We start from the raw sequence: 27,540 nt of genomic DNA on the forward strand, positions 1-27,540 counted from the left end.
CGGCAAGGGGGGAAGAACGTAACATTCAATTTGTACATATAGTTTCCATCTCTCTTGCGATCGATGCAGACAATTTTTATTTTGCACAAAGATCCGCAGTCTAGGAAAAATAATATAGATATAATAGAAATAAATAAAATTTAATATTTTTTTATATCGGGTTTATTATTTCGTTTTCATTCAGTATCGGTATTTGGAATTGTCGTTAAAAAGGAAGACTGCTACATATTTGTACAATGTGTAGAAATTCATTTCTCCGACATTACCAACATTACTGACATAACCTCACCGACGGTGCTGCCCTGTATAACGGCATCCGCCGCTCCACACAGACTCCACGAGCTGCCTTCCATCTGGACGGAAGAAACTGCCCTCTAGATGCTGTGACGGCGGACTTTGTACACCTGTAATCGTTTTTGGAAGCCCACTGGCATGCAACTCCACACTCTTTCTAGATGTACTCCAACCGTTGCTCCGAGCAGCCAATAAGCGGCGTCTGGAACCATACTGCCCTCCAAATTCACTCCACGCTCTGGACTATTCCTGGCAGTTCCAAACTGTGCTATCAGGGTAGTTACGATAGCGTTACCGCAATATAAAGCGCAATGTTTAGAATGGTTTAGATCAAAACCGTGTATTTCATATACATATATTTTATTCGGGCACGATAGCTTAGGCTTAGAATAAGTAGGGGAACAACGGGAGGTTCCCACAGAGATTCTTGACGAAACCGGATAGGCGAGACTAATCGAGGAATTTGGGTAAAGTTGTGGCGCCTCAACATCGGGATGTTTCTCCTGCGCGCCGCCTTGACGCTTCTGGCGCTTCAAGGAGAAAACAAATTTTGCGTCCACGACCACTCTTTCCTATTTGTTTTTCTTAGGAGCGACCTCTTTGTTTAAACTTTTTATTTATTGATTTGATTTCGTTACTACCCAGACAGCCAAAATCCTTGATTCTGTCCAGGCCACAAATGCGCGTGAGGGCTCGTAGTGTTCCCTGGCACATGATGTCGTTGCCACAATCCGGGCCGATCGTGTCTGGTTTAACGATCGGGCCGTTGTAAGAGGGCAATACAGCCGCACTAACTCTTCCTTTTTACTTATTTTGTACGCATTCAAGGCGGGAAAATTAAATGATAGATTTTATTTATTGTAGTATTTGTAGTATTTTCCTAGACTGCGGATCTTTATGCAAAATAAAAATTGTCTGCATCGATTGCAAGAGATAGAAACTAAATTGAATGTTACTTCTTCCCTCTTAACGGGTCTTTATGCAAAAAAATTCTCGTCGTATAAGGGAAAAGAAAATTTATATTTTTTTATTTTTCAATACGCCGCAGGGGGAGTTGGTGAAGACATAGGGACTGTGATAGGGACAATGACACAAGGAATAATAAATATTATAATTTTTTATTATTACTATGCTTTATATTATTGGAAATTACAAAAATTTACAATCTTTACATGGACCTAAATCTACAGAGTGAGTCACCTAACGTTTGCACCTCAAATATCTTTGTTGTTTCGAAAGATACGTAAAATATGGTAAAGACAAAGTTGAATGCTACAATGGGGCTAACACGATGCTAAAAAAATTTTGTTTTTATGTCATTTTTTTAGAGATATCAAGGTCATCTTGACTTTTTTAAATGGAATGAGGTATTTTTTAATACATCAATCGATGCAGCTGGACATTCGTTATAAAAGAGTACTAACCTATGTACAGTCAGCGGCAATAATAAGTGGACACCCTTAAAAATCGCACAACTTTTTAGAAATTGGTCCAAAGGACTTGAATTCTTTTAAGATGTTAGACCGACTAGTTCGCTAGAGAATAAGTAAACAAAAATTTATTACGATTGCAATTGGTAGTAATTATACAAAATATTAAACAATGATGTTTTGACAACTTTTTTATCTGGGCCTGTAACGATAATTTAAAAAATGCGTTTTATAGATTTCGGTAACTTATATGCATACTGAAAATTTCATCGAAATCGGTCAACATTGCAATGAGCTACATACGTTTAAAGATGAGAGCTTAAGGGTGAAAGTCGCAGATTTTCAGCCTTGTCAGGGCATTTCGCCCTTACGTGATCATCTTTAAACGTTTGTAGCTCATTGCAATGTTGACCGATTTCGATGAAATTTTCAGTATGCATATAAGTTACCGAAATCTATAAAACGCATTTTTTAAATTATCGTTACATGCCCAGATAAAAAAGTTGACAAAACATCATTTTTTAATATTTTGTAAACGTTACACAAGTATGTAAACGCTAACGTCTTAGTACGACAGTAATGGTGTTTCAGAGTTATTTAAATTGAAATATCTCGTGAACTACTAACTTTTCGACATACATAGGTTAGTACTTTTTTTTCAACAAATGTCCAGCTGGATCGATTGATGTATTAAAAAATACCTCATACCATTTAAAAAAGTCAAGATGACCTTGATATCTCTAAAAAAATGACATAAAACAAAATTTTTTTGGCATCGTGTCAGGCCCATTGTACCATTCAACTTTGTCCTTACCATATTTTACGTATCTTTAGAAACAACAAAGATATTTGAGGTACAAACGTTAGGTGACTCACCCTGTATATATTGTGATTATTACACGTTGTTGCCTCTGCTTCCCCAAACTTGTGGCCCGTAGCACGTTCTGGCATAGGCAGGATACCTCAAAAATACAAAGAAAATCAGTAATGTACAATATATGTATGTGCGTTGAATGGCATAATTAGATATACGTACCACGCGAAAAATTAGAGGTCTTCCTCTTCCCCGGTTGCCGCAGCTTCATTCTCCTCCTTCCCTGGATAGCACATTATATTTTTCCTCCATTCTGTAAATTAGATTTTCAATTACACAGTGAGTAAATGTGAGTATTTAATCTTCTTCGCTTATTTCTCATCTCAACGAATTTTCTAATTTCTGGTGCTACAATTACAAAAGGTCTTCTGATGTTTTTCATCAACTAATATATCTAACTGATTCAAATATTGCAATGATATTAATAAAAAATCGATTAAAGTTGAACGACAAACAAAAGAATGTACTACCAGAAATGAAAAAATTCCATGATGAGAAGCAAGTGAAGAAGATTAAATACTTGCCTTACTGAATTGGTTTTAGCCATCATTTTGCCGATTTAGAATATTGTTAAGCTAATTCTAATCTGAATGGGTCAAAGCTGAATTGTGTTGTATTTGTCTAAAGTGATAAATGATAATAATGATAATGAAAAGAGAGTGATAAAGTGATAAAAAAAAGTGATAAAGAAATAAACAATTTACTATTTTGGACTCTACATTGAAGTGAACATACTCGCCCCGTAGCACCTCATACGTGATGGCACATGGCACTGTCGCGTGGTGTGCCGACAAGCGTTCTCACGCTTTTTCACGCGAAGATTTTGGGAGACATTTGAGCAAAATGAAACCGATTAACCAATATAAATATGTACACAAATACCTTCCTTTCTTCCTTCCTTCCACGTAGTGCACGTAATCCAAGTAATCCACGTAATCACATAATCCAAGCAAGTCAATCTAATAGTCAAATAGTCAAATGCCGCAACGCAGACCGCACTCGCGAGTGTAACGAGAACTGTTAATGAAAACTGTGAAAACTGCTGAAAACTCACTGAACCGACTGAACGGCAGTTTCCCCTTCCCTGACGTATCGTCGTATCCGTGAGCGGCCGGTGAGGTGTCGACCTGTGTCTGTGTCGACCGCGCTTGCCCGTGTTGGTGCCTGTTCGATTGCACGCGAGCTACACACAAGCGTACCTCTACTCTGTCCGTGTGAACTACCTGCTCGACTGATCTACGCCGACGCGTTCCTCCGGTTTTCACGTTACCGAAATTTCGAAAGCATGAGGCGAAAAGTCGGAATCTGGAGACGGCAAGCATTTGAATCTCGGGCACCGCACGCGGCGCGACGCACATTTTGCTATAACTTTCGATCTAAAAGAGATATCGAACAGAAATTAGGTCTAATTTTTTTTGAAAAATCGGTTTTAACGATGTAAATAGAGAAAAATATATTTTCTATTTTTAACTTCCCGATTTTATAGGGAAGTTATTGTAATGACCCCGAAAATCGAAAATCGATTTTTTAGCAGATCTTCACGTTTCATGGTCATTGCAGTCATTCTAGACTATTTTAAGCAAAATGTTCGTGCGTGCGTGTGTGTGTGTGTGTGTGTGTGTGCGTATGTCTGTTTCTATGGTGTTACGAGCCAGGGCCGCGAGTAGCACGAGTGGCCGGCAAAGGGTTATTACCCTAGGAATATGATATAAATTTGTTAGTTAAGGAACGCGGACGAACCCAATGCAAAATTGGGGAGCCGCTAGGATTACTGACAGCGAGGACGAACCTGACGCGAAGTCAGGGAGCCTCTAGGAATGGAGTCAAACGCAGACGAACCCGATGCAAAACCGGGGAGCTGCTAGGAGGTTGTATAATAGCACAGACGAACCTGATGCGAAATCAGGGAGCTGTTAGGATGCGGACGAACCCAATGCAAAACTGGGGAGCCGCTAGGTTGGATAAATCTCTGTTCGGACAATTGGAATGTCGCGAAAGAACCTGATGGTTAATCAGGGAATTGCTAGGATAATTAGTAAGCCTCGTAACTAGTATAATTTAATTGATACAATCCGAGCGGTAAGATTGTATCATGTGGGGACGTTCAATTACTTGGTTAGGATATTGGACGATAATTATGGGTTTAATGAATTTGAGTTAATTATTAAAGAAGACAAATATATTCTTACTATAGAGTTTCGTTCTACAAGTGTACTTGTGTCGCGAATGAACTGAATTTAGAATAGAAAAGAAATTGAAAGGTGATATTACCTAAGCTAAGACGCACGGTGTTGACGCACTGGCAATGCGGGGGACTCGGAGCAACCTTGTCACTGCCTAACAGATTTTAGACCGAACTCGCGGAATCTGTACGGTTAAACTTTGATTCAAAAGGAACGAACGTCCGATCTCACTGGTAGTTGACTTCCGAGATGCAGCACGACGCGACACTATTCGTGATTACGACAGTACTAGCCCACGAGAGTAGAAATGTAAGGGCTTATATAGCCCTTCAATGACGGGTGGTACTTGTCAGTACCCTTCAAGTGAACATTCGTATTTTGTCAACGACCAGTTGGTCGTGCGTACGTTTGGGCCCTAAACTAACCTAAACAGTTATGTATGTTTATCTGGAGAAAAACTCTGTTCGTTTATCTAGGACGGTTCCTGCCAGAGATGATATTGAACACCTGTTCGTCATCCGTAACATCTCCCCACCAAGAAGAAACATCGCGGTTCCCGTGATGCTTTCTCATCAGGAAGGAAACGTCCTAGATACAATAGACTTTAAGAAAAAAGAAAAAACAAAAGTGGAGAGAAAAAAAAATAAACTGAAGAGAAAAAATTTTTAACGAGTGTAGTGTAGGTGTAAGTGTACTTATTGCTAGGTGGTGCTCAGGTAGAGACTGCTGTCGGTGGAGGTAGTCCTGCTCCTTAGAAGATCGTTATGCATGGTTTCCATTTGCTGCTATATTACGGATTCGGACTATATTTGTTATTAGTTCCGATAAATAGTCTCCATATGTCTTCAAAATTGTACCGGTTGGAAATGAGGTTGGCTCTCGAGCCTGTTTACCAAAAATTAATTCATATGGTGTGAAGTTGGTAGCTTCATGAACAGACGTGTTATAAGAAAACATTGCAAACGGAATTAATAAATCCCAATCCTCGTAGTTCTCCATATAGTGTTTGAGGTATTCTGTAAGAACAATATGGCTTCGCTCCAATGATCCATTAGTTTGTGGTCGGTATCCGGAGGTGGTGATTTGTTTAATCTTGAATATTTCTGACAGATTTGTCATAAGAGTTCCAATAAAGCTGGTTCCCTTATCCGTGAGTATGGCTCGAGGTGTCCCATATATTGCAATAAAATGCCGTGCAAAAGCATCTGCGATGGTAGTGGCTCGGATATTAGGTATCGCTACTGCAATACAATATTTGGTTAGATTGTCCTGCATGGTGAGAATGTATCGGTTCCCTCCAGGTGTAATTGGTAATGGTCCAACGGTATCTAATGAAATTTTTTCAAATGCGTCCAACGGTGTGTCGGTGATCAACATAGGTTGTCGAGTTTTCGTTCTGACTAATTTTTGCTCCTGACAACTTTTACATTTTCGGATGTAATCCTGAATTTCGTTGCGCATGTGCGGCCAATGAAATCTTGATCGAATGCGATTGTAGGTTTTTGTAACTCCTTTATGCCCTCCTATTAGGCTATCATGTGCTTCATGGATGATTTCTTGCCTGTCTTCTACGGAAGGTGTAGTAATAACACAGTTACATATTGTAATTTGATAAGTTGAATCTGTAAAGACTTCTTTTAATGCTTTGAAAAGTTCATCAGGCGATGATTTATGATGATCTCCGGTGGCGGATATTCGAAAAGATTTGCTCCTATTTTGTTCTAAAGCAGATTGAAGAGTTTTCAATCCATTAATTATATCCAATCCTTTTGGTTTATCATAGAAGTTATCGGAAATTACAATGCTGAAGGTTTTAAATAACCCATTGTTTGAAATTATGACCTGTCCCTTTTTCGGTCGTGCAGCTAAAAGTTCTTGCTTATTTATCAATCCCGTGTCCAGTAACAGTTTTCCTACGGGGGTTATTAGGTTGCGATCAGCTGATATGAAATGTACATAATGGTCTTCCTTTGCGGTAAGGGTGTTTGAAGAAATGCTAATCCTCTGTTTCGGTTCCGGCGGCGCTTCCAGGTCAGTTTCGGTAGAAGAACCATCGGTATCGGCGTCAAAGAATGGGTAAGGGTCGGCTGTGCGATCAGGCAGTTGCCGTGCCCTTGCTTCGCGTATTATATTGTTTGGAAATCGAATCACGTTGCGTTGCAAAATTCCACCTATTTCAGGAAATGGTACCTGCGGTATGTAGGGTACATCCTGCTGTAAATTGTTCCTATTCTCTATAACGGTGTTTTCCAGTGGCTCCTCAAACGAAATTAAATCACCAGATAAGGTCGTATTCTTATCCGTAGAAAAAATTTCTGTGGAGTTTGCTGCGGGCAAAAAATGGTGTGCGTTGTCCTGATCTTCGTCTGGCATCACTATCTCTTTAGATAAACTCGGAAGAGTTCTATTTATGTTAATAATTGGTGAGCGTTGAACCTTCCCCAGGGCGGGTTGTTCCGTCTCATCTGAACTGCTGCTTGTTTGTTGATATTTCGGCCGTTTTTCTCGGTCTCGATGTAGTTGTCTGACGCGTTGTCCTATTGAAACAGCGTCGACAGCTGTTTTCGGTATTTGGATTTTAAAATCGGGGTCTTTGACTTCCCTCGGGATGAGTGGTAAACAGGTGGAAGTAGGATTACGTGATAATGCATCAGCATTCTTATTTGTTTTTCCAGATTTATGGACAACCTGATAATCATATTCTAATAGTCGGAGCTTCCATTTCATGAGTCTTGATGTCGGATCTTTCACAGAATGCAGCCAAACTAATGGTCGATGATCTGTAACCAATGTGAATTTTGTTCCGTACACATACGGTCGGAAATATTTGACGGCGTATACCATTGCTAAACATTCTTTTTCCGTGGCTGAATAATTTCTCCCTGCTTTGTTGAGGCTGCGCGATGCATAAGCGATCGGCAGATCATTTCCTATTTCGCCTTGACTAAGCACGGCTCCAACGGCATATTCGGAGGCGTCTGTTGTAACGACGAATGGTTTGCTAAAATCTGGATATTGTAAAATAGGCTCTCGACAGAGTTCTTCACGTAACTGCTTAAAACTGTTTTCCTGTTCTTCAGTCCATTTGAATTTTTTGCCCTTTCCTAGAAGGTCAATTAAAGATTTTGCTTTTGTAGTGAAATCTGGTACGAATCTTCGGTAATATCCTACTAAACCCAAAAACTGTTGTATATTTTTCTGTGAGGTAGGCGTTGGGAAATCCTTGACAGCCTTTAATTTTCGGGGATCAGGTTTTACTCCCTGTCTTGAAATAATATGTCCAAGGTATGCAACTTCTTTTCGTAAGAATTCGCATTTATTGGTTTGAAGAGTTAAACCATGTTCTCGCAAACGGTTTAATAATTTCCTGACTTTAATGTTGTGTTCGTGTAATGACGCAGCGTAAACCACGATATCATCCAGGTAAATGAAAACGTCCGTTTCCTGGAGTCCAGTTAATACCTGATCCATGAGGCGTTGAAAAGTAGGTGGTGCATTTTTCAAACCAAACGGCATTCGTGAAAATTCATAATGTCCATTAGGGGTGGTGAAAGCTGTCTTCTGTCTGTCTTTCGGATCCATTTCTATTTGGTGAAACCCACTGGCGAGATCGAAAACGGAGAAGTATTTGGCTCCTCCGAGACGATCCAATATTTCCGTAATTTGAGGCAGTGGATATTTATCGGAAATGGTCTTCTCGTTAAGCGCACGAAAATCTATTACCATGCGCCAACGTTTGTTTCCTTGCGCATCTGGTTTTTTGGGTACAATCCACAAGGGTGAATTGTACGGAGATTTCGACGGAGTAATAATACCATCGGATAATAAGCCATTGATTTGCTTTTTTATTTCCTCTTGGTGTACAGGAGGGTAGCGATACTGTCTCGTGTTAATCGGAATCTCATCAGTTGTATGTAAGGAGTGCTTGAAATCAGATGCCTTCCCTAATTTATCTCCGGGGAGATAAAATCGATCGGGAAATTCCTTTATCAATGCGGTGATGCTACACCGTTCTTCTTTGTTCAGGTGACTCAAATTTAGCGTTTCGGAGATTCCCTGTATCCTATCTTCTCTAGTTTTGAAATTACAATGTTGACGTACCTCTGAATAAATATCTTCATCTGATGTGCTCAAAATGTCGTAAGGTTCCACGATTTGTGGCTCTATTTCTACGTCTATGGCTTCCTCGCTAGTGTTGGTTGCCATAACATGACATTTTCCTCCGTCGTTCAGGACGGCGGCTTCTCCTATGTAGAGTTGTTTGTGCGTTTTTATGCGTGGTAAATAGCCTTCTTTTATCCTTGGATTAGCTATTCTTATGGCAATCTGTTGAGATGTTCGGGCATCGATGCGATGTTTGGTCCGTACATCTGAGTCCTGCTGGTAATTTGAAAATCGAATAGGCCTGATGGGCTTATTTTTTAATACCAGTGTCCCATGGTAATAAGAAATTTCTGCTTCTTCCTGTTTTAAAAATGGGCTTCCTATAAGTCCATCTGCTTCTATTGCAAGACGCTTCACTACGTAGAAAAACGCAGGAGCTTCGTGTATGTGAAGTATCGTAGTTCCTAGAGTGCGAATTGGATTTATAGTAAGACCAGTTATTTCAATTTCTTCGCGTGAAACAATTTCTGCTCCTTCTCCTAAAACGTCAAGAACGACTAAATTTACGGATGCTCCACCATCAATTAGAAATTCTCCCGTGCCTGATTCCAGTTCTGGGATTTTGATTTTGATTCGTGGTGCTGGAGCTTCCTTGATGAGGGTTTTTCCTCGAAGCGGACAGTTCTTTGGCGAACTTCTTTGTTTTCGCTCATCGTGTCGCCTGTACGGTGAGCGCGATCGAAGTTTAAAGATTTGTTCGATTCCACGGACGAATCTCGCGAATCTCTTTGGAATCGCGGACTACGCGGTCGATTCTTGCAGAATTTTCCATCGTGTCCGGATGTTCCGCAATGCCAACAATACGATTTTGACATGCGATTCCTATCGGAATTTTTTAAAATTGTATACCGTTTCTCTCCGTCTCTCACAATTGACGAATCCGAACGGTTGGAGGGGGAACCGGAGGGGCTCCTGTGACGCAAGGTCCAGGCAGACGCTCGTCCTTCTCTCTCCTCCTCAAAACCAGATGGTCTCGTGCGTTGATCCCTGTGTCGGTCATATTTGCTTGGAGATAAGGGATATGACACTTCACGATCGCGGTAGCGAGAGTCCTGGTCATATGAATCTCGGCGGGACCACCTTGATGGTGATTCACTCCGAGGCGACTGTCGTCGATTCCTTAATCTTTTATCTATCTGTAGCACGGCGTCGTAAGCATCCTCCAGATTTTTTATATCCTTCAAGATAGCCGACACCTTCAGGGAAATCCGATCCGGTAATTCATCGATGAAGTTTTCAATGACGTCCTTTTCCATCAATTTGATAAATCCTTCAGCATGTGCCTCGTATTTTTCCCTCATGGCTCCGCGCGTACAGTAGACCAAGTGGCCTGTCCTATCGATGTATTGTCGTAGGCTCTCTCCTTCGCGAATATGTAGTTTCGCGATTTCCACTTGATAATATGATAGGCTCTTGCCGGGAGCGAACCGTTTCTTCAAATGTTGAATTAACGCTTTTACGGTAGTAAACTTGTGCTCTAATGTGCATCTACGTGCTGGCCCGACGAGCTTAGTAAGAACAATTGCCAGATACTCGGTTTCCGTACCCTCCGGAATCAAAGTTAACCCGTCCTCTAAAGTTTGCGCGAAACGAATCAAAGAGGGGTCTTCCCCGTTAAAGGTCGGAATTGTCGAAGTAATATTCTGTAAGCATGTCTTTTGCGTCAACAGCGACATAGAATTTGCAAGTGAAACCGTCAAGTTCATTATGTCAACGGAAGAAGTATTTGCAGCTGAATTCGGCATTTTTTTTTAAAAATGTAACTAGAGAAAACTAGTATATTACCGAAACCTTTCAACTAGGAAAACTAGTATATAGAAACCTTTTAACTAGGAAAACTAGTATATTATTGGTATAAAAGCGTGACTAGCGAAAACTAGTATATTGCTAATAATATTGAGACGTAACTAGGAAAACTAGTATATTGTCAATACTCAGCTACGAGTAATTTAACGTAGTAAACCCAAAATTAAAGTGATCCTAAAATAATTGATAAATCCCACCGCTGTCACCAGTTCTGTTACGAGCCAGGGCCGCGAGTAGCACGAGTGGCCGGCGAAGGGTTATTACCCTAGGAATATGATATAAATTTGTTAGTTAAGGAACGCGGACGAACCCAATGCAAAATTGGGGAGCCGCTAGGATTACTGACAGCGAGGACGAACCTGACGCGAAGTCAGGGAGCCTCTAGGAATGGAGTCAAACGCAGACGAACCCGATGCAAAACCGGGGAGCTGCTAGGATGTTGTATAATAGCACAGACGAACCTGATGCGAAATCAGGGAGCTGTTAGGATGCGGACGAACCCAATGCGAAACTGGGGAGCCGCTAGGTTGGATAAATCTCTGTTCGGACAATTGGAATGTCGCGAAAGAACCTGATGGTTAATCAGGGAATTGCTAGGATAATTAGTAAGCCTCGTAACTAGTATAATTTAATTGATACAATCCGAGCGGTAAGATTGTATCATGTGGGGACGTTCAATTACTTGGTTAGGATATTGGACGATAATTATGGGTTTAATGAATTTGAGTTAATTATCAAAGAAGACAAATATATTCTTACTATAGAGTTTCGTTCTACAAGTGTATTTGTGTCGCGAATGAACTGAATTTAGAATAGGAAAGAAATTGAAAGGTGATATTACCTAAGCTAAGACGCACGGTGTTGACGCACTGGCAATGCGGGGGACTCGGAGCAACCTTGTCACTGCCTAACAGATTTTAGACCGAACTCGCGGAATCTGTACGGTTAAACTTTGATTCAAAAGGAACGAACGTCCGATCTCACTGGTAGTTGACTTCCGAGATGCAGCACGACGCGACACTATTCGTGATTACGACAGTACTAGCCCACGAGAGTAGAAATGTAAGGGCTTATATAGCCCTGCAATGACGGGTGGTACTTGTCAGTACCCTTCAAGTGAACATTCGTATTTTCTCAACGACCAGTTGGTCGTGCGTACGTTTGGGCCCTAAACTAACCTAAACAATTATGTAGATTTATCTAGGGAAAAACTCTGTTCGTTTATCTAGGACGGTTCCTGCCAGAGATGATATTGAACACCTGTTCGTCATCCGTAACAATGGTATCAAATTTTTCGTTAACGTTTTCTGAAAAAGTAACAACGCGATCAGAATGATGAATGATGCAATCGATGTACCCCGTCGTAACTTAGAGCTGATTAGATTTTGGTCCACATTGGTCAAGTAGTTTTTTAGATTTTTAGTTTTTTTCGAAAGGAGTTGATTCTACAATGCAATTTATACGAGAGAACGGAAAGTTTCCACCGAAGAAACAAACGTAATTACACAAAAATTTTTTTTTTCATTTTTCTTAAATTTAAAAAAATTTTTTTAATTAAAAAAAAAATTTTTTTTTGTACCTTACGCTAATGTTTCCGCTTACAATAATCGAAAATTATCCCAATGCAAGAGTGAGTTAATCATCTCTACTCCCGAGAATACATTTTCAAAGAATATCGATGGAAGTACAAAAAAAATTTATATTACAATCTTTAAAAAAACAATCAGTTCAAAACGAATTGTATTAACTGAGATTAAATTGGAAATTAATATAAACAATATGATAATTATTAATAACATTAATGTTGAAAACGGATTGGTTAATGGAGCACACATGCGGAATATTAAAATTTATTACTTTTCAAGAAAATACTAAAATTCCGTCTATATTGTGGTTAGATTTTCAATTGGCCAGAGTAGGAGTGAAAGTAAGAACTCGTTATCGTCATTATATGAAAAATGCAAATATTCATCAAAATTTGACACCAATAATAAAAATATCGAATCAAGTAAATATGTCGAGTGAGGAAAAATATCAAATCACACGTAGTCAATTTCCAGTGGTTCCTGCTGAAGCGATTACGATTCATAAAAATCAGGGACAAACATACGAGAAAAGTATGTTTGAATTTTAAAACATCAGAAAAACGAACTTTACAAATGTTGTATGTAGCACTGAGCAGAGTTTCAAAATTGAGCGCGGTTTATATATTTTGGGACAATTTAAATTAACAGTATCGCAGAAAACCAAGATCAATACTGCAAACCCGGATAATGAGGAGTTGTATCGTTTGCGAAAAACTAATTAAGACAATTTATTTTGCAACATTAGTATGCTATAACAAGGAACCAAGCGAGCAACGAGCCTACGATGTTCGTTTAAGGCGACGCCATATAGCAAACATCTTGATAAGTAGAAAACTATTGAATTTCCCTGAAAACGTATAATCTTCTTAAAACGTACTAAAAATAATGATAATAATATACTGCAACTAACGAATCGGGAAGTTCTTTGTGTGGCTCGTGGAGAGTCACAAACCAAATCAAAAAAACATTAATAGCTATAGGTACTACTAGCCATGCGTACCACTAACCCTTTCGCAAGAGCAGTCCTATCCGCGAGCTCGCGAAGCGACCGAGCAAAAACAACCCTACTCGCGAGCAAGCGAAGCGAGCGAGCAACAATAACCCTCTAGTTTAAATAATGTTTTCGTTGATTCTTAAGGTATAGTCGGAAGAGATGGTCAGAAGTATCCAACCAAAGGGCCTAGCCGATTAAGATGGTCAAAACTGCCCTTAGAGCTTTTTCAACGGCTATTGAACCATTCGAAAGCTTGCCAAGAAAAACCCCTCTGACTAAAATTTCAGCCTTCTAGCTTGCCCGTGAGGGTAGTTACAGGGAAAAATAGATTTTGCGGTTTTCGGCGCATTTTCCGGTCTAAAATGCGTTCTAAGATTCTGAAAAAATGTGACACATTCTGGATCCCAAGGCGCATTGTTGAGAATTTTTTCAGATTTTTTTGTTTCAAACTGTGGTCGTAAAAAATGAAAAACCTCAAAAAAATCGGAAAAATATTTTTTTCTCAAAAATATGAAAACATGCTATTTTGCTGTTTGGTTCCCTGATAAAGTACTATAACAGGCAATGTTGTCAATTTTTTTTAGATTTTTTGTTCGGCTGCATCAGAAGGGAAAAGAAACTTAATTTATAATTTTCGGCTCGAGCGCGTTTCCAGCTACCCGAGTGCATCGGGCTGCCCGGGAGTGTCTCGATCTCGTCGGGCGGGTTCGGAAAGAATCGGACAAGTTCGGGCGAGCGAGTTTTCGCGCTACTCGAGATTCAATTCTGCGTTCGCACGAACTTGTCCGCTTCTGTCTGACGTCTGAACGCGCTCGACGAAGGCGAGCCACTCTCGGGCCACCGGGCCACCCGATGGTGTGTCACGGATAGACTGCGGATCTTTCTGCAAAATAAAAATTTACTATATCGATTGCAAGAAATAGAAATCAAATTGAATTGAATTGTTTCTTCAGCAAAGGAGAAAACGAAATGACTTTCCGAACGAGCTAATACATTAACATATTACAAGGAGAGCTGCATAAAGTCTAAATAAAATCAATCTCATCACTTTCATACAAAGAAACATTTACCAGTTACTTTTAAGGTTCGGTAGGTGTAGAGTGTTGAAATTTATAATTTTCGGCTCGAGCGCGTTTCCAGCTACCCGAGTGCATCGGGCTGCCCGGGAGTGTCTCGATCTCGTCGGGCGGGTTCGGAAAGAATCGGACAAGTTCGGGCGAGCGAGTTTTCGCGCTACTCGAGATTCAATTCTGCGTTCGCACGAACTTGTCCGCTTCTGTCTGACGTCTGAACGCGCTCGACGAAGGCGAGCCACTCTCGGGCCACCGGGCCACCCGATGGTGTGTCACGGATAGACTGCGGATCTTTCTGCAAAATAAAAATTTACTATATCGATTGCAAGAAATAGAAATCAAATTGAATTGAATTGTTTCTTCAGCAAAGGAGAAAACGAAATGACTTTCCGAACGAGCTAATACATTAACATATTACAAGGAGAGCTGCATAAAGTCTAAATAAAATCAATCTCATCACTTTCATACAAAGAAACATTTACCAGTTACTTTTAAGGTTCGGTAGGTGTAGAGTGTTGAAATTTATAATTTTCGGCTCGAGCGCGTTTCAAGCTACCCGAGTGCATCGGGCTGCCAAGGGGTTTCGAGCTGCCCGGGAGTGTCTCGATCTCGTCGGGCGGGTTCGGAAAGAATCGGACAAGTTCGGGCGAGCGAGTTTTCGCGCTACTCGAGATTCAATTCTGCGTTCGCACGAACTTGTCCGCTTCTGTCTGACGTCTGAACGCGCTCGACGAAGTCGAGCCACTCTCGGGCCACTGGGCCACCTGATAGTGTGTCACGGATAGACTGCGGATCTTTATGCAAAATAAAAAATGTCAGCGTCGATTACAGGAAATAGAAACTAAATTGAATGTCATCTCTTCCCTTAATGATTTTAATAGAGGAGAAATCATATATTGACATCTTCAATTTAAAAAATTTTCCAACAACTATCAATTTCATCTACTCAAGTTTGCTATAAATGCATAAAGATCCGCAGTCTATTCGTGACATATCAAGCGGCCCGAGAGTGGCTCGACTTCGTCCAGTGATTTGAAAATTACAGTCAAAACGTGTTGGTCGAGGAAGTGTCGACTTCCAGCTCAATAGTAATGACCTGTCATAAATCTCTCTGTAGAGAACAGCCCCGGGAACGGCACTGAAAGAAATCGAGTCTACCGGGTTGGGTCTGCCTGGGTCTGCCTAGCCCGACCCCAGCCGCGCGCCCGTAGTCTCAATGTGTTGACTTCGATGGCGCACGCTGCGTAGTATGTCTGACCGCTGTAATAAGTATTTCAATACAGCCGAAAATGCGTGTGAAACGAGTCCTGCCTCCTCCACTCTGATCCATTCGTCCGCGCATTCGCACCTAGACACGTCACCGTAATCCTGCCTGGGAACCTTCTTCTCAGGCTTACACCAAGTACAATGTCACCAGTTCGAATCCATGCGTGTTGGCGTCTTGCCGCCATCCCCTACAATTGCGTAGTATGTAGTGGGCGGTAACGGTATCGTATCCTAACCCACTGCTGTTCCGCTATCGCTCGTACTTACGAGGCAGTGTATTGGATCACTTGTTGGACATAGACAAATCTAAAATGTTTTTTGACTACGTGAATGAAATATGTAATTTCAGGACCGACGCTGTCGATCCTTACGTCAGAAAATGTCTGTTCCAGGGTTGTTACCTTTCACTTAAAAAGGCATCGTTGGTCAAGACTGGTTGCTAATATTATTCTCGAGGTGTAAATGGGGTTATTTAGTCGTATACAGCGTCCGTTGCCAGCTCCTTGTGACGCCAATTTTTATATCTCCATTTCTTTTGAAGGGCTCATTTTACAGTGGAAACTCCAAGGAATATAAACATATTTTGTTCAAAATTTAAATCACTGACGCACAGTGGTCTGGATTGGAAAATCGTGTGCCATTTTGTTATAACTTTTGAACCAGTAGAGATACTGCAATGAAATTTTCACTAAAAATATTTAAAAAATAGTCATTTTTAACTATAGGTAATTAAATATTTTTTGCATTTGTTAAACAATAATTTTTTATAAATTTTCATTGATATTTTTGATTTAAAAAAAAATTTTTGGAATATAATCGTACATACTATTTTTTACTTTCTAAATATGTATTTTTTATATTTATGTTTCACACATGTGTAACGTTTTATGGAATACGTAAAATATAAATTTGAGAAGTCTTGTTGCAATCAACATACACAAAAAAAATTACCGTAAAGGTAAAAACGCATTACAAGCGTGTCAAAGATATTTTTTATAATAATTTATAATGATTAAAAAACGAAACGAGCCTACTACCTTATATCTTTATTTTACTAGAGGTGAGCGAAATATCAGAACGAAACAGAATTGAAAAACTTCTATTATATTTTAATACTAAAGAATTACCTCGGATGCAATATTTAACACTAAAGTCTTACATTTTTCGCTATGTGAAGTCATCTGATAATAATTTGTACCAACAATATACCTCGCAAACATTCTATTACCAACTTTAATGGCTTTAAACAATAATAATTTGAGCGGGCGGAGAGGGGCGGAATTAATTTTTTCATGATTATTTAGAAGGAAGGTGTACTAAAAATATTCCAATTAATTAGAAAGCTAAACTCGGCTAAACTTTAAAGATATACCATCTTAAATGGAAAGGACTTCACAAATTTTTCTTACGGCATTGAGCATTATTATATAAATAGAGTATTTACGTTAATAAATAATAGAAAGATATGATTTTTATCACAAAAGTCTGCTCTTCAATATAAAAAAAAAAGCGAGAGATAATATTAAATAGGAACGTCAGGGCACCGCATCACAGAGAAGCAATTTTTCTCGTGAAAAATCCTCCTCTTAAAATGTCCTATTTTCAATGTTTATTGCAACTATTATATTTATTAAATTGTACTATTTTCTTCATTTCCGAGGTCTGTGAACATTTGGGAAGCAATGTTTATAGATATCGATACGAGAAAGTTCGTTTTTGGGCAGAAAGGCACACGATTTTCCAATCCAGACCACTGTGTGACGGCTCATCGAAAAAGACGTAAAAAACGAATTAGTTTAAATTTTTCGACTCCATACAGTTGATGGTCGAGGTTAAAAAAATAATTTTGCAATAGCCCAATCCTTTCCTAATAAAACCACCAAAAAAAAAAGTGTAGCTCAATCGGATTTCAACGAAAATATGATTTCATGATGTTTCGTTGACAAAAAATTCGATTTTTTGGAAAATCCTGAGGTGGTAGACAAATTCTGAGACCAGATTTGAAATAAGCGTGGAAGAATGTATGGGAAATGATGTACAGCATGTTGCAAAAAGGTTTTATTGAAATTGTGCAGGTTTAACGAATTTTGTCAAGGTTAAAAAACGTTCGTACCATCATTTCCCTACTTTCCGCATATTCTGCAAAGTTAGAGCTTTAATTTAAAAAAAAATTCATCGTTCTATCTCTTTTCTATCGAAAGTTATTCGACTTTAACACAGAAACTTGCGGCGACCCGTGCAGCGACCCTTGCAGCGACCCAATAGCTGCACGGGTCGCTGCAAGGGTCGCCGCCTGGATCGCGACGGAATGGCCAAAAAAGGTGTGTCACAGCTCTGACCGACCAGTCATGAACCGCTAGAGGACTCATCAGTAAGGCGGGCCCTGCCCGAGACGCTGCGATATCGGAAGGTGGTTTAAGACTGTATATATAGAGATCGGTGACGGATCAGGTAGCAGCGAGAAAGGTCTTTCTTTGACTATCTGTCCATCTTGTGGCAAATGTAGGAAATTAGCTGCCACAAAAGAGAGCGAGTTATTATTGTCCTCTTCTGTCCGAACGCGCCCGACGAGGTCGACCACGTTCGAGCCACCCGCCCGATGTGTTACGGATAGACAGCGGGTCTTTATGCAAAATAAAAAACGTCAGCGTTGATTACAAGAAATAGAAACTCAAAAGGATGTCATCCCTTTCCTTAATGATTTTAATAAAGGAGAAATCATATATTGACATTTTCAATTTTAAAAATTTTCCAACAACTATCAATTTCATCTACTCAATTTTGCTATAAATGCATACAGATCCCAAGTCTATACGTTACACATAGGGCGGCTCGAGAGCGGCTTGACATCGGCGAGTAATTTGAGGAGTTGGTGACAGATGAGTTGAGCATTTAATCGGTCATCCGATTGACGATTGATAATCGTTAGTCGCGATTAACGACTAAAGTAGAAATTTAATCGTTATCCGCAATTAACGATTAATAAGTATTTAATCTTATCCGCAAATATAACGATCAATCGGTATTTATTCGTTAACCACAATTAACGACTAAACGAGGATATTAATTGTTAATCGCGATTAACGATTGAAGTAGAAATTTAGTCGTCAATCGTCGATTGAATTTTTGCCCAACACTGGTTAGTGATTTTATTTTTATTCTATTTTCTCGAAAATGAATAAATCCATGAATACTTTCGGCCAACTCGAGGCTACAATGAACACGACCGACGCCCGAGGGTCGAGCCCTGAGGCCTGAGCCCAGAACACAATAGTAGTGCAATAAACACGGCCCGACAATCCCCCGGCCAGCCAGGTAGCTCGGCATGAAACCGCTAAGGAGCGAATGCTGAACTTAATTATTTTCCGTGCTGCCCTCACGAAAGTCACACGAGCCAATTCGTGGTGTTCTGCCGATTAAGAAAAGCCTAAACTCGACGAAATTAGGACCGTTTCTAGTGGTTTTATTCATAACGGAGTGTACACTTTCCACCTTTAAATATAAGAAATTTAAAAATATGTGCAAGGTGTCTCTTTTTATTATGTCGAGCACCCTGTATATGAGCACCAAAAACTAATTTTCATCGTTTTGTTAGTGTTTGACACGCGATTGTAAATACGTTCAAAGCATTGTGCTACCGTCTCGTCCCGTGTTATTGTCTTTACCGTTCGCGTTCAATTTGAACGATTTCTAACGAGCTCCCCAGTATGAGAGTATGGTGGGGATGCCCGCGTATTACGCGAGGACCCCGATCCGCAACAGTCGAGATTGATGACTGAGAGAGATCTCCGAAACGAGAACCGTGAGTCCCGAAACGACATCTCAATTGTCAGTTATTTGTGCCGCGTGTTTAAAATTATTATTAAAAGTGATCTCGAAGTCGCAGAAACCTGGCTTCCCTGTTTAAACCAGTGGTTTTAATTCACCCACTTACACTTTCTCCACTACCGGACTGATCCAACCCTTCATACCTGATTTTAAACGAAGCGCTCGTGTCGGGGTAAACAGTTAGTTTGGCCGTTATAATTTAAGGAAAAACTTGTGACACCTCATATTACACGTCCGTAAAACCAACAATTTTCAAGACTTCAAGGAATTGTTTGAGATACGTTTTCTCATATTTCACTAAAGACTGCAACATATCCAAATTTGAACAAAATCCGAAACAGTAGTTCTATTTCGCATGGAAATATGGATACTCGAAAACAATTAAAAATTAAAACAATTATAAGAAACTGCGATTTAGATCAATCGTGAGCAGAAAAATTCAAAGATTCTTTTCTTTACATCTTTCAATGCCTACTATGTATATCTGTTTTATGTGTTGACCGTTTTCGATGACATTTCGGGTAATCGGATAGTGTTTTTTCATTTTCTTAGTTTTAAAAATCTTAAGCTTAATAAATATGGATTCGAAAAAATCGTTTGTCCCGCTGTTTCCAAAACCGTTGTTTAAACATGTTTAAACAATCATACTGTATTAATATTGGATATCACTGTATTTGAAAAAGTCTACAGAATCTTTTATATGGCGGGGGTAGCGAGCGCACGGTAACCCCAAGGAATCTGGTTAGACCGATTTGGTCTTTAATGTCTTTATGGTTATTACGGCTATTAACTCCTAAGGGTACGGCTGGTGGCACATTGCAGTTCGGCCATGGCACAATAAAAGCCCAAACTTCGTTTTTCAGGACCTTTTGCTCGAAAAAGTATATTAACGGTTTCGGTGTTATTTCAGCCGCTTGGCATAGTACCGTTACCGGTATTGTCCGGTATGTATAAATATTTTACCGGGATTAAGTCCCTAATTTCACACAGTGAATTAAAGTTTCAAAGCGAAATGTTCAGCTCTGTACGAAGCATTAACGACATTAGATTCGAGACTAAAAGACTTGAATTTTTGGAGATGTTATGACATTTCGACGAACATTGCGCCGGACGGCGCACACGGTTTTCGCCGACATTTCACCGACTCCAGATTTGACCGGCAACAAATTTGATCGAATTGATTCAATCGATTGATGAAGTTAATCGCCATACGGTCTATCCATAAGTCACCAACTCCTCAAATTACTCGCCGATGTCAAGCCGCTCTCGAGCCGCCCTATGTGTAACGTATAGACTTGGGATCTGTATGCATTTATAGCAAAATTGAGTAGATGAAATTGATAGTTGTTGGAAAATTATTAAAATTGAAAATGTCAATATATGATTTCTCCTTTATTAAAATCATTAAGGAAAGGGATGACATCCTTTTGAGTTTCTATTTCTTGTAATCAACGCTGACGTTTTTTATTTTGCATAAAGACCCGCTGTCTATCCGTAACACATCGGGCGGGTGGCTCGAACGTGGTCGACCTCGTCGGGCGCGTTCGGACAGAAGAGGACAATAATAACTCGCTCTCTTTTGTGGCAGCTAATTTCCTACATTTGCCACAAGATGGACAGATAGTCAAAGAAAGACCTTTCTCGCTGCTACCTGATCCGTCACCGATCTCTATATATACAGTCTTAAACCACCTTCCGATATCGCAGCGTCTCGGGCAGGGCCCGCCTTACTGATGAGTCCTCTAGCGGTTCATGACTGGTCGGTCAGAGCTGTGACACACCTTTTTTGGCCATTCCGTCGCGATCCAGGCGGCGACCCTTGCAGCGACCCGTGCAGCTATTGGGTCGCTGCAAGGGTCGCTGCACGGGTCGCCGCAAGTTTCTGTGTTAAAGTCGAATAACTTTCGATAGAAAAGAGATAGAACGATGAATTTTTTTAAAAATTAAAGCTCTAACTTTGCAGAATATGCGGAAAGTAGGGAAATGATGGTACGAACGTTTTTTAACCTTGACAAAATTCGTTAAACCTGCACAATTTCAATAAAACTTTTTTGCAACATGCTGTACATCATTTCCCGTGGATTCTTCCACGCTTATTTCAAATCTGGTCTCAGAATTTGTCTACCACCTCAGGATTTTCCAAAAAATCGAATTTTTTGTCAACGAAACATCATGAAATCATATTTTCGTTGAAATCCGATTGAGCTACACTTTTTTTTTTGGTGGTTTTATTAGGAAAAGATTGGGCTATTGCAAAATTATTTTTTTAACCTCGACCATCAACTGTATGGAGTCGAAAAATTTAAACTAATTCGTTTTTTACGTCTTTTTCGATGAGCCGTCACACAGTGGTCTGGATTGGAAAATCGTGTGCCTTTCTGCCCAAAAACGAACTTTCTCGTATCGATATCTATAAACATTGCTTCCCAAATGTTCACAGACCTCGGAAATGAAGAAAATAGTACAATTTAATAAATATAATAGTTGCAATAAACATTGAAAATAGGACATTTTAAGAGGAGGATTTTTCACGAGAAAAATTGCTTCTCTGTGATGCGGTGCCCTGACGTTCCTATTTAATATTATCTCTCGCTTTTTTTTTTATATTGAAGAGCAGACTTTTGTGATAAAAATCATATCTTTCTATTATTTATTAACGTAAATACTCTATTTATATAATAATGCTCAATGCCGTAAGAAAAATTTGTGAAGTCCTTTCCATTTAAGATGGTATATCTTTAAAGTTTAGCCGAGTTTAGCTTTCTAATTAATTGGAATATTTTTAGTACACCTTCCTTCTAAATAATCATGAAAAAATTAATTCCGCCCCTCTCCGCCCGCTCAAATTATTATTGTTTAAAGCCATTAAAGTTGGTAATAGAATGTTTGCGAGGTATATTGTTGGTACAAATTATTATCAGATGACCTCACATAGCGAAAAATGTAAGATTTTAGTGTTAAATATTGCATCCGAGGTAATTCTTTAGTATTAAAATATAATAGAAGTTTTTCAATTCTGTTTCGTTCTGATATTTCGCTCACCTCTAGTAAAATAAAGATATAAGGTAGTAGGCTCGTTTCGTTTTTTAATCATTATAAATTATTATAAAAAATATCTTTGACACGCTTGTAATGCGTTTTTACCTTTACGGTAATTTTTTTTGTGTATGTTGATTGCAACAAGACTTCTCAAATTTATATTTTACGTATTCCATAAAACGTTACACATGTGTGAAACATAAATATAAAAAATACATATTTAGAAAGTAAAAAATAGTATGTACGATTATATTCCAAAAATTTTTTTTTAAATCAAAAATATCAATGAAAATTTATAAAAAATTATTGTTTAACAAATGCAAAAAATATTTAATTACCTATAGTTAAAAATGACTATTTTTTTAATATTTTTAGTGAAAATTTCATTGCAGTATCTCTACTGGTTCAAAAGTTATAACAAAATGGCACACGATTTTCCAATCCAGACCACTGTGCGTCAGTGATTTAAATTTTGAACAAAATATGTTTATATTCCTTGGAGTTTCCACTGTAAAATGAGCCCTTCAAAAGAAATGGAGATATAAAAATTGGCGTCACAAGGAGCTGGCAACGGACGCTGTATACGACTAAATAACCCCATTTACACCTCGAGAATAATATTAGCAACCAGTCTTGACCAACGATGCCTTTTTAAGTGAAAGGTAACAACCCTGGAACAGACATTTTCTGACGTAAGGATCGACAGCGTCGGTCCTGAAATTGCATATTTCATTCACGTAGTGAAAAAACATTTTAGATTTGTCTATGTCCAACAAGTGATCCAATACACTGCCTCGTAAGTACGAGCGATAGCGGAACAGCAGTGGGTTAGGATACGATACCGTTACCGCCCACTACATACTACGCAATTGTAGGGGATGGCGGCAAGACGCCAACACGCATGGATTCGAACTGGTGACATTGTACTTGGTGTAAGCCTGAGAAGAAGGTTCCCAGGCAGGATTACGGTGACGTGTCTAGGTGCGAATGCGCGGACGATTGGATCAGAGTGGAGGAGGCAGGACTCGTTTCACACGCATTTTCGGCTGTATTGAAATACTTATTACAGCGGTCAGACATACTACGCAGCGTGCGCCATCGAAGTCAACACATTGAGACTACGGGCTCGCGGCTGGGGTCGGGCTAGGCAGACCCAGGCAGACCCAACCCGGTAGACTCGATTTCTTTCAGTGCCGTTCCCGGGGCTGTTCTCTACAGAGAGATTTATGACAGGTCATTACTATTGAGCTGGAAGTCGACACTTCCTCGACCAACACGTTTTGACTGTAATTTTCAAATCACTGGACGAAGTCGAGCCACTCTCGGGCCGCTTGATATGTCACGAATAGACTGCGGATCTTTATGCATTTATAGCAAACTTGAGTAGATGAAATTGATAGTTGTTGGAAAATTTTTTAAATTGAAGATGTCAATATATGATTTCTCCTCTATTAAAATCATTAAGGGAAGAGATGACATTCAATTTAGTTTCTATTTCCTGTAATCGACGCTGACATTTTTTATTTTGCATAAAGATCCGCAGTCTATCCGTGACACACTATCAGGTGGCCCAGTGGCCCGAGAGTGGCTCGACTTCGTCGAGCGCGTTCAGACGTCAGACAGAAGCGGACAAGTTCGTGCGAACGCAGAATTGAATCTCGAGTAGCGCGAAAACTCGCTCGCCCGAACTTGTCCGATTCTTTCCGAACCCGCCCGACGAGATCGAGACACTCCCGGGCAGCTCGAAACCCCTTGGCAGCCCGATGCACTCGGGTAGCTTGAAACGCGCTCGAGCCGAAAATTATAAATTTCAACACTCTACACCTACCGAACCTTAAAAGTAACTGGTAAATGTTTCTTTGTATGAAAGTGATGAGATTGATTTTATTTAGACTTTATGCAGCTCTCCTTGTAATATGTTAATGTATTAGCTCGTTCGGAAAGTCATTTCGTTTTCTCCTTTGCTGAAGAAACAATTCAATTCAATTTGATTTCTATTTCTTGCAATCGATATAGTAAATTTTTATTTTGCAGAAAGATCCGCAGTCTATCCGTGACACACCATCGGGTGGCCCGGTGGCCCGAGAGTGGCTCGCCTTCGTCGAGCGCGTTCAGACGTCAGACAGAAGCGGACAAGTTCGTGCGAACGCAGAATTGAATCTCGAGTAGCGCGAAAACTCGCTCGCCCGAACTTGTCCGATTCTTTCCGAACCCGCCCGACGAGATCGAGACACTCCCGGGCAGCCCGATGCACTCGGGTAGCTGGAAACGCGCTCGAGCCGAAAATTATAAATTAAGTTTCTTTTCCCTTCTACGACACATTTTTTTTGCACGAAGACGTTTCAACCCTCTACACCTACCGAACCTTAAAAGTAACTGGTAAATGTTTCTTTGTATGAAAATGATGAGATTGATTTTATTTAGACTTTATGCAGCTCTCCTATTGTAATATGTTAATGTATTAGCTCGTTCGGAAAGTCATTTCGTTTTCTCCTTTGCTGAAGAAATAACATTCAATTTGATTTCTATTTCTTGCAATCGATGTAGTCAATTTCTACTTTGCAGAAAGATTCGCAGTCTAGTAATGACAAACGGAAGCATTGCCATCCCTACACGATAAACGAAATTACTTTCCGAACGACCTGATAGTATGTAGTATGTAATTTAAATAAAAGTATTAATTTTGTCAGTAAAAAGAAAGACTGCTGCTGCTACACATTTGTATAATAGACATTTACTTTAGCGACATCTACCACATAGCACGTCCTACATTAATGCGACCTGTGTAGGATGGATGTAGATGGATACTCTCGGAGCGAATCAGAAGCTTCGGGGAAGGTACCGAAGAACGTAGCCTACTCTACGTTTTACTTGCTACACGTGGTTAGGACTTGGAGATAAAATTCACTGCAGAATTTGTAGTTCAACGAGAACCATTTAATAATATTTTATTCACCCGGTAGTGACGTCCGCCGTAACCGTACGACGGAGAATATATTACAAAAAGAGGTAAGCCTCAAAACACAGTACGACTGGATATTGGTGTTCAATACGTCTGACTCTACGAACTGACTATTTTGAACTGCTAGGGATGCCTAGCGTAACGGTCGCTACGAGAGACGGTTGGGAGTAGGACCGCCAACTCCCTATCGGTGATCTCCCTAGGCGCGACCTAGGGGAATGGCGACACGAGCGCCATAATCCCTACACCTGGCGCGACCGTGTTGCCCTCTTACGGCGAGGCAAAATCGAGCCCCGTTCTCCGTGCAGTGGCGCGGCAGCAGGGATCCAAAACGCGACATAGCTGCGGCGCAGTACAGCTGCAGAACGGAGCAGTTGGTTGTCTGGTATACCAGAATGTTCGCAACGCTTACAACATCGCCGGTTGGCACCGCGGTTAAGGCGTCCAGTGGCGCTGGAGTAGCCGAACGAGCAGCATCGCAATATACATTACGAAGCGAAAATACTCCAAATCAAAGACAAAGACAAAACATCTGCTCAGTGAGCAAACAAGAATCCAAAAAGGACAAAAATACTGAAGGAGAAAACACAAAAGTGCCGAATTCTCCAACATAAAGTTCTAGATTTCGTCTCGGGAAGTTAACATAACCTCAAAACCGACCGCATGGAGACCAGAAGAAATTAGAGAGTTCAGAAAACTCATCAATACGCCACTCTCGGGAAGAACAAAACGCTCTACCGTCATGAAACCGCAAAATAAAATTGCGAAACGCAAGCAGCTCTCATTAGAAGATCTGAAAACAACCAAAATGCACTGCAACAAGGCTACAGCTTCTACATCAAAAGACCCTGAAGCGATGGATCGCTCCGACAGAGAGACCCTAAAGGAAGAAAACAGAAAGCTGAAGGAGGCGATAAGAAACCTTAAACAACTGTATGAGGAAGCAATAGTAGCTCTAAAAACGCCCAAAACAGTTGGAAACACAACTGCAACTGACGAACTAAGCCCAGATAATACTCCATGGACCATGGAAATAGATGCAGAATCCAGCCAACAACCGGAAGCTGGTTTCGCCATAGTTCAACACCTCAGAAAAAAGAACTTAGAAAACAGAGAAACCCTCAAAAGGATAAACCAACCCAAAGACCCTGCAAAATTGGAGACCAAGGCCCAGACAGCTCTGACGTCCACCACAACATCAGCAACGAACCCGTCGACATCCACAAAAAATCCAACGACAGCATCACATGCAGCCACGTCAAGTGAAACAACTACGGCAGTCCACAACACCAAAGGCAGACGACCCCCACCAATAAACATATTACACCAAGATCCCAAAGATTCAATTAAACTATTACAAGAAACAGGTAATCCAAAATTCCACATTAAAAGAATTAATAACACCAAACATATTGTACAAATGGAAGATATATCTGATTTCGATAAAGTAAAAAATATATTAAACTCTACAAACACAGAATTTTACACATACACGCCAAAATGGCTAAAGCACCAAAACTTCTTACTGAAAGGACTTCCTCCATCATTTGAAAACACAGAAATTCTAACAGAACTAGAAAAGACCTCAAACAATAAAATCAAATTTATAAAAGTAAGCAATTTTACAACTCCTATAGCACAACGAGAAAACCGCATACTGCCATTTTTCCTAGTACAAATTGAAGCAGGAAGTGATCTCGCAGAATTAAAAAACATCAGATATATCTTCCATCACTCTATCAAATGGGAAAAATTAAAAAAGAAAGGGGTAATGCAATGTAGACGTTGCCAACGTTTTGATCACACAGCTGCAAACTGTAATTTAGCTTATCGGTGTGTGAAATGTGATGATGACCATGCTCCGGGAGAGTGTAAAGTGACAGCGAACCCTGAAAATCCAGTAGATACAAAACCTTACTGTGTAAATTGTAAAACAATTGGACATCCAGCATCATACAAAGGCTGCCCAAAACTGAAAGAATTCCTACAACAGAAATTGAGTTCTAAAACTGCAAGCCAAGACAGAGCGCCCAGAAAAATT

General features: G+C 40.0%; 1 protein-coding gene across 1 annotated transcript; it reads right to left on the minus strand.

Annotated features, from left to right (window-relative positions):
* Positions 1-1,405: 1,405 nt before the first annotated feature.
* Positions 1,406-26,243, minus strand: LOC143218561 (uncharacterized). The gene is made up of 4 exons (XM_076443793.1): positions 26,238-26,243; positions 3,481-3,781; positions 2,761-2,851; positions 1,406-2,686 (listed from the first exon to the last, which is right to left on the minus strand). The coding sequence occupies exons 1-3, from the start codon at positions 26,241-26,243 to the stop codon at positions 2,772-2,774; spliced, it is 387 nt and encodes a 128-aa protein (XP_076299908.1). The 3' UTR covers positions 1,406-2,686; positions 2,761-2,771.
* Positions 26,244-27,540: the final 1,297 nt, after the last annotated feature.

This window comes from Lasioglossum baleicum, chromosome 19, assembly GCF_051020765.1.
Source record: "Lasioglossum baleicum chromosome 19, iyLasBale1, whole genome shotgun sequence".
NCBI classification, from domain to species: Eukaryota; Metazoa; Arthropoda; class Insecta; order Hymenoptera; family Halictidae; genus Lasioglossum; species Lasioglossum baleicum.

Bases quoted from the DNA above. Each gene is read 5' to 3' on its own strand.
- LOC143218561 (XM_076443793.1), bottom strand. The intron at 2,852-3,480 runs GTATTTGTGTAC...TCTAATTTACAG, and splicing joins GAAGGAAGGAAGAAAGGAAG to AATGGAGGAAAAATATAATG.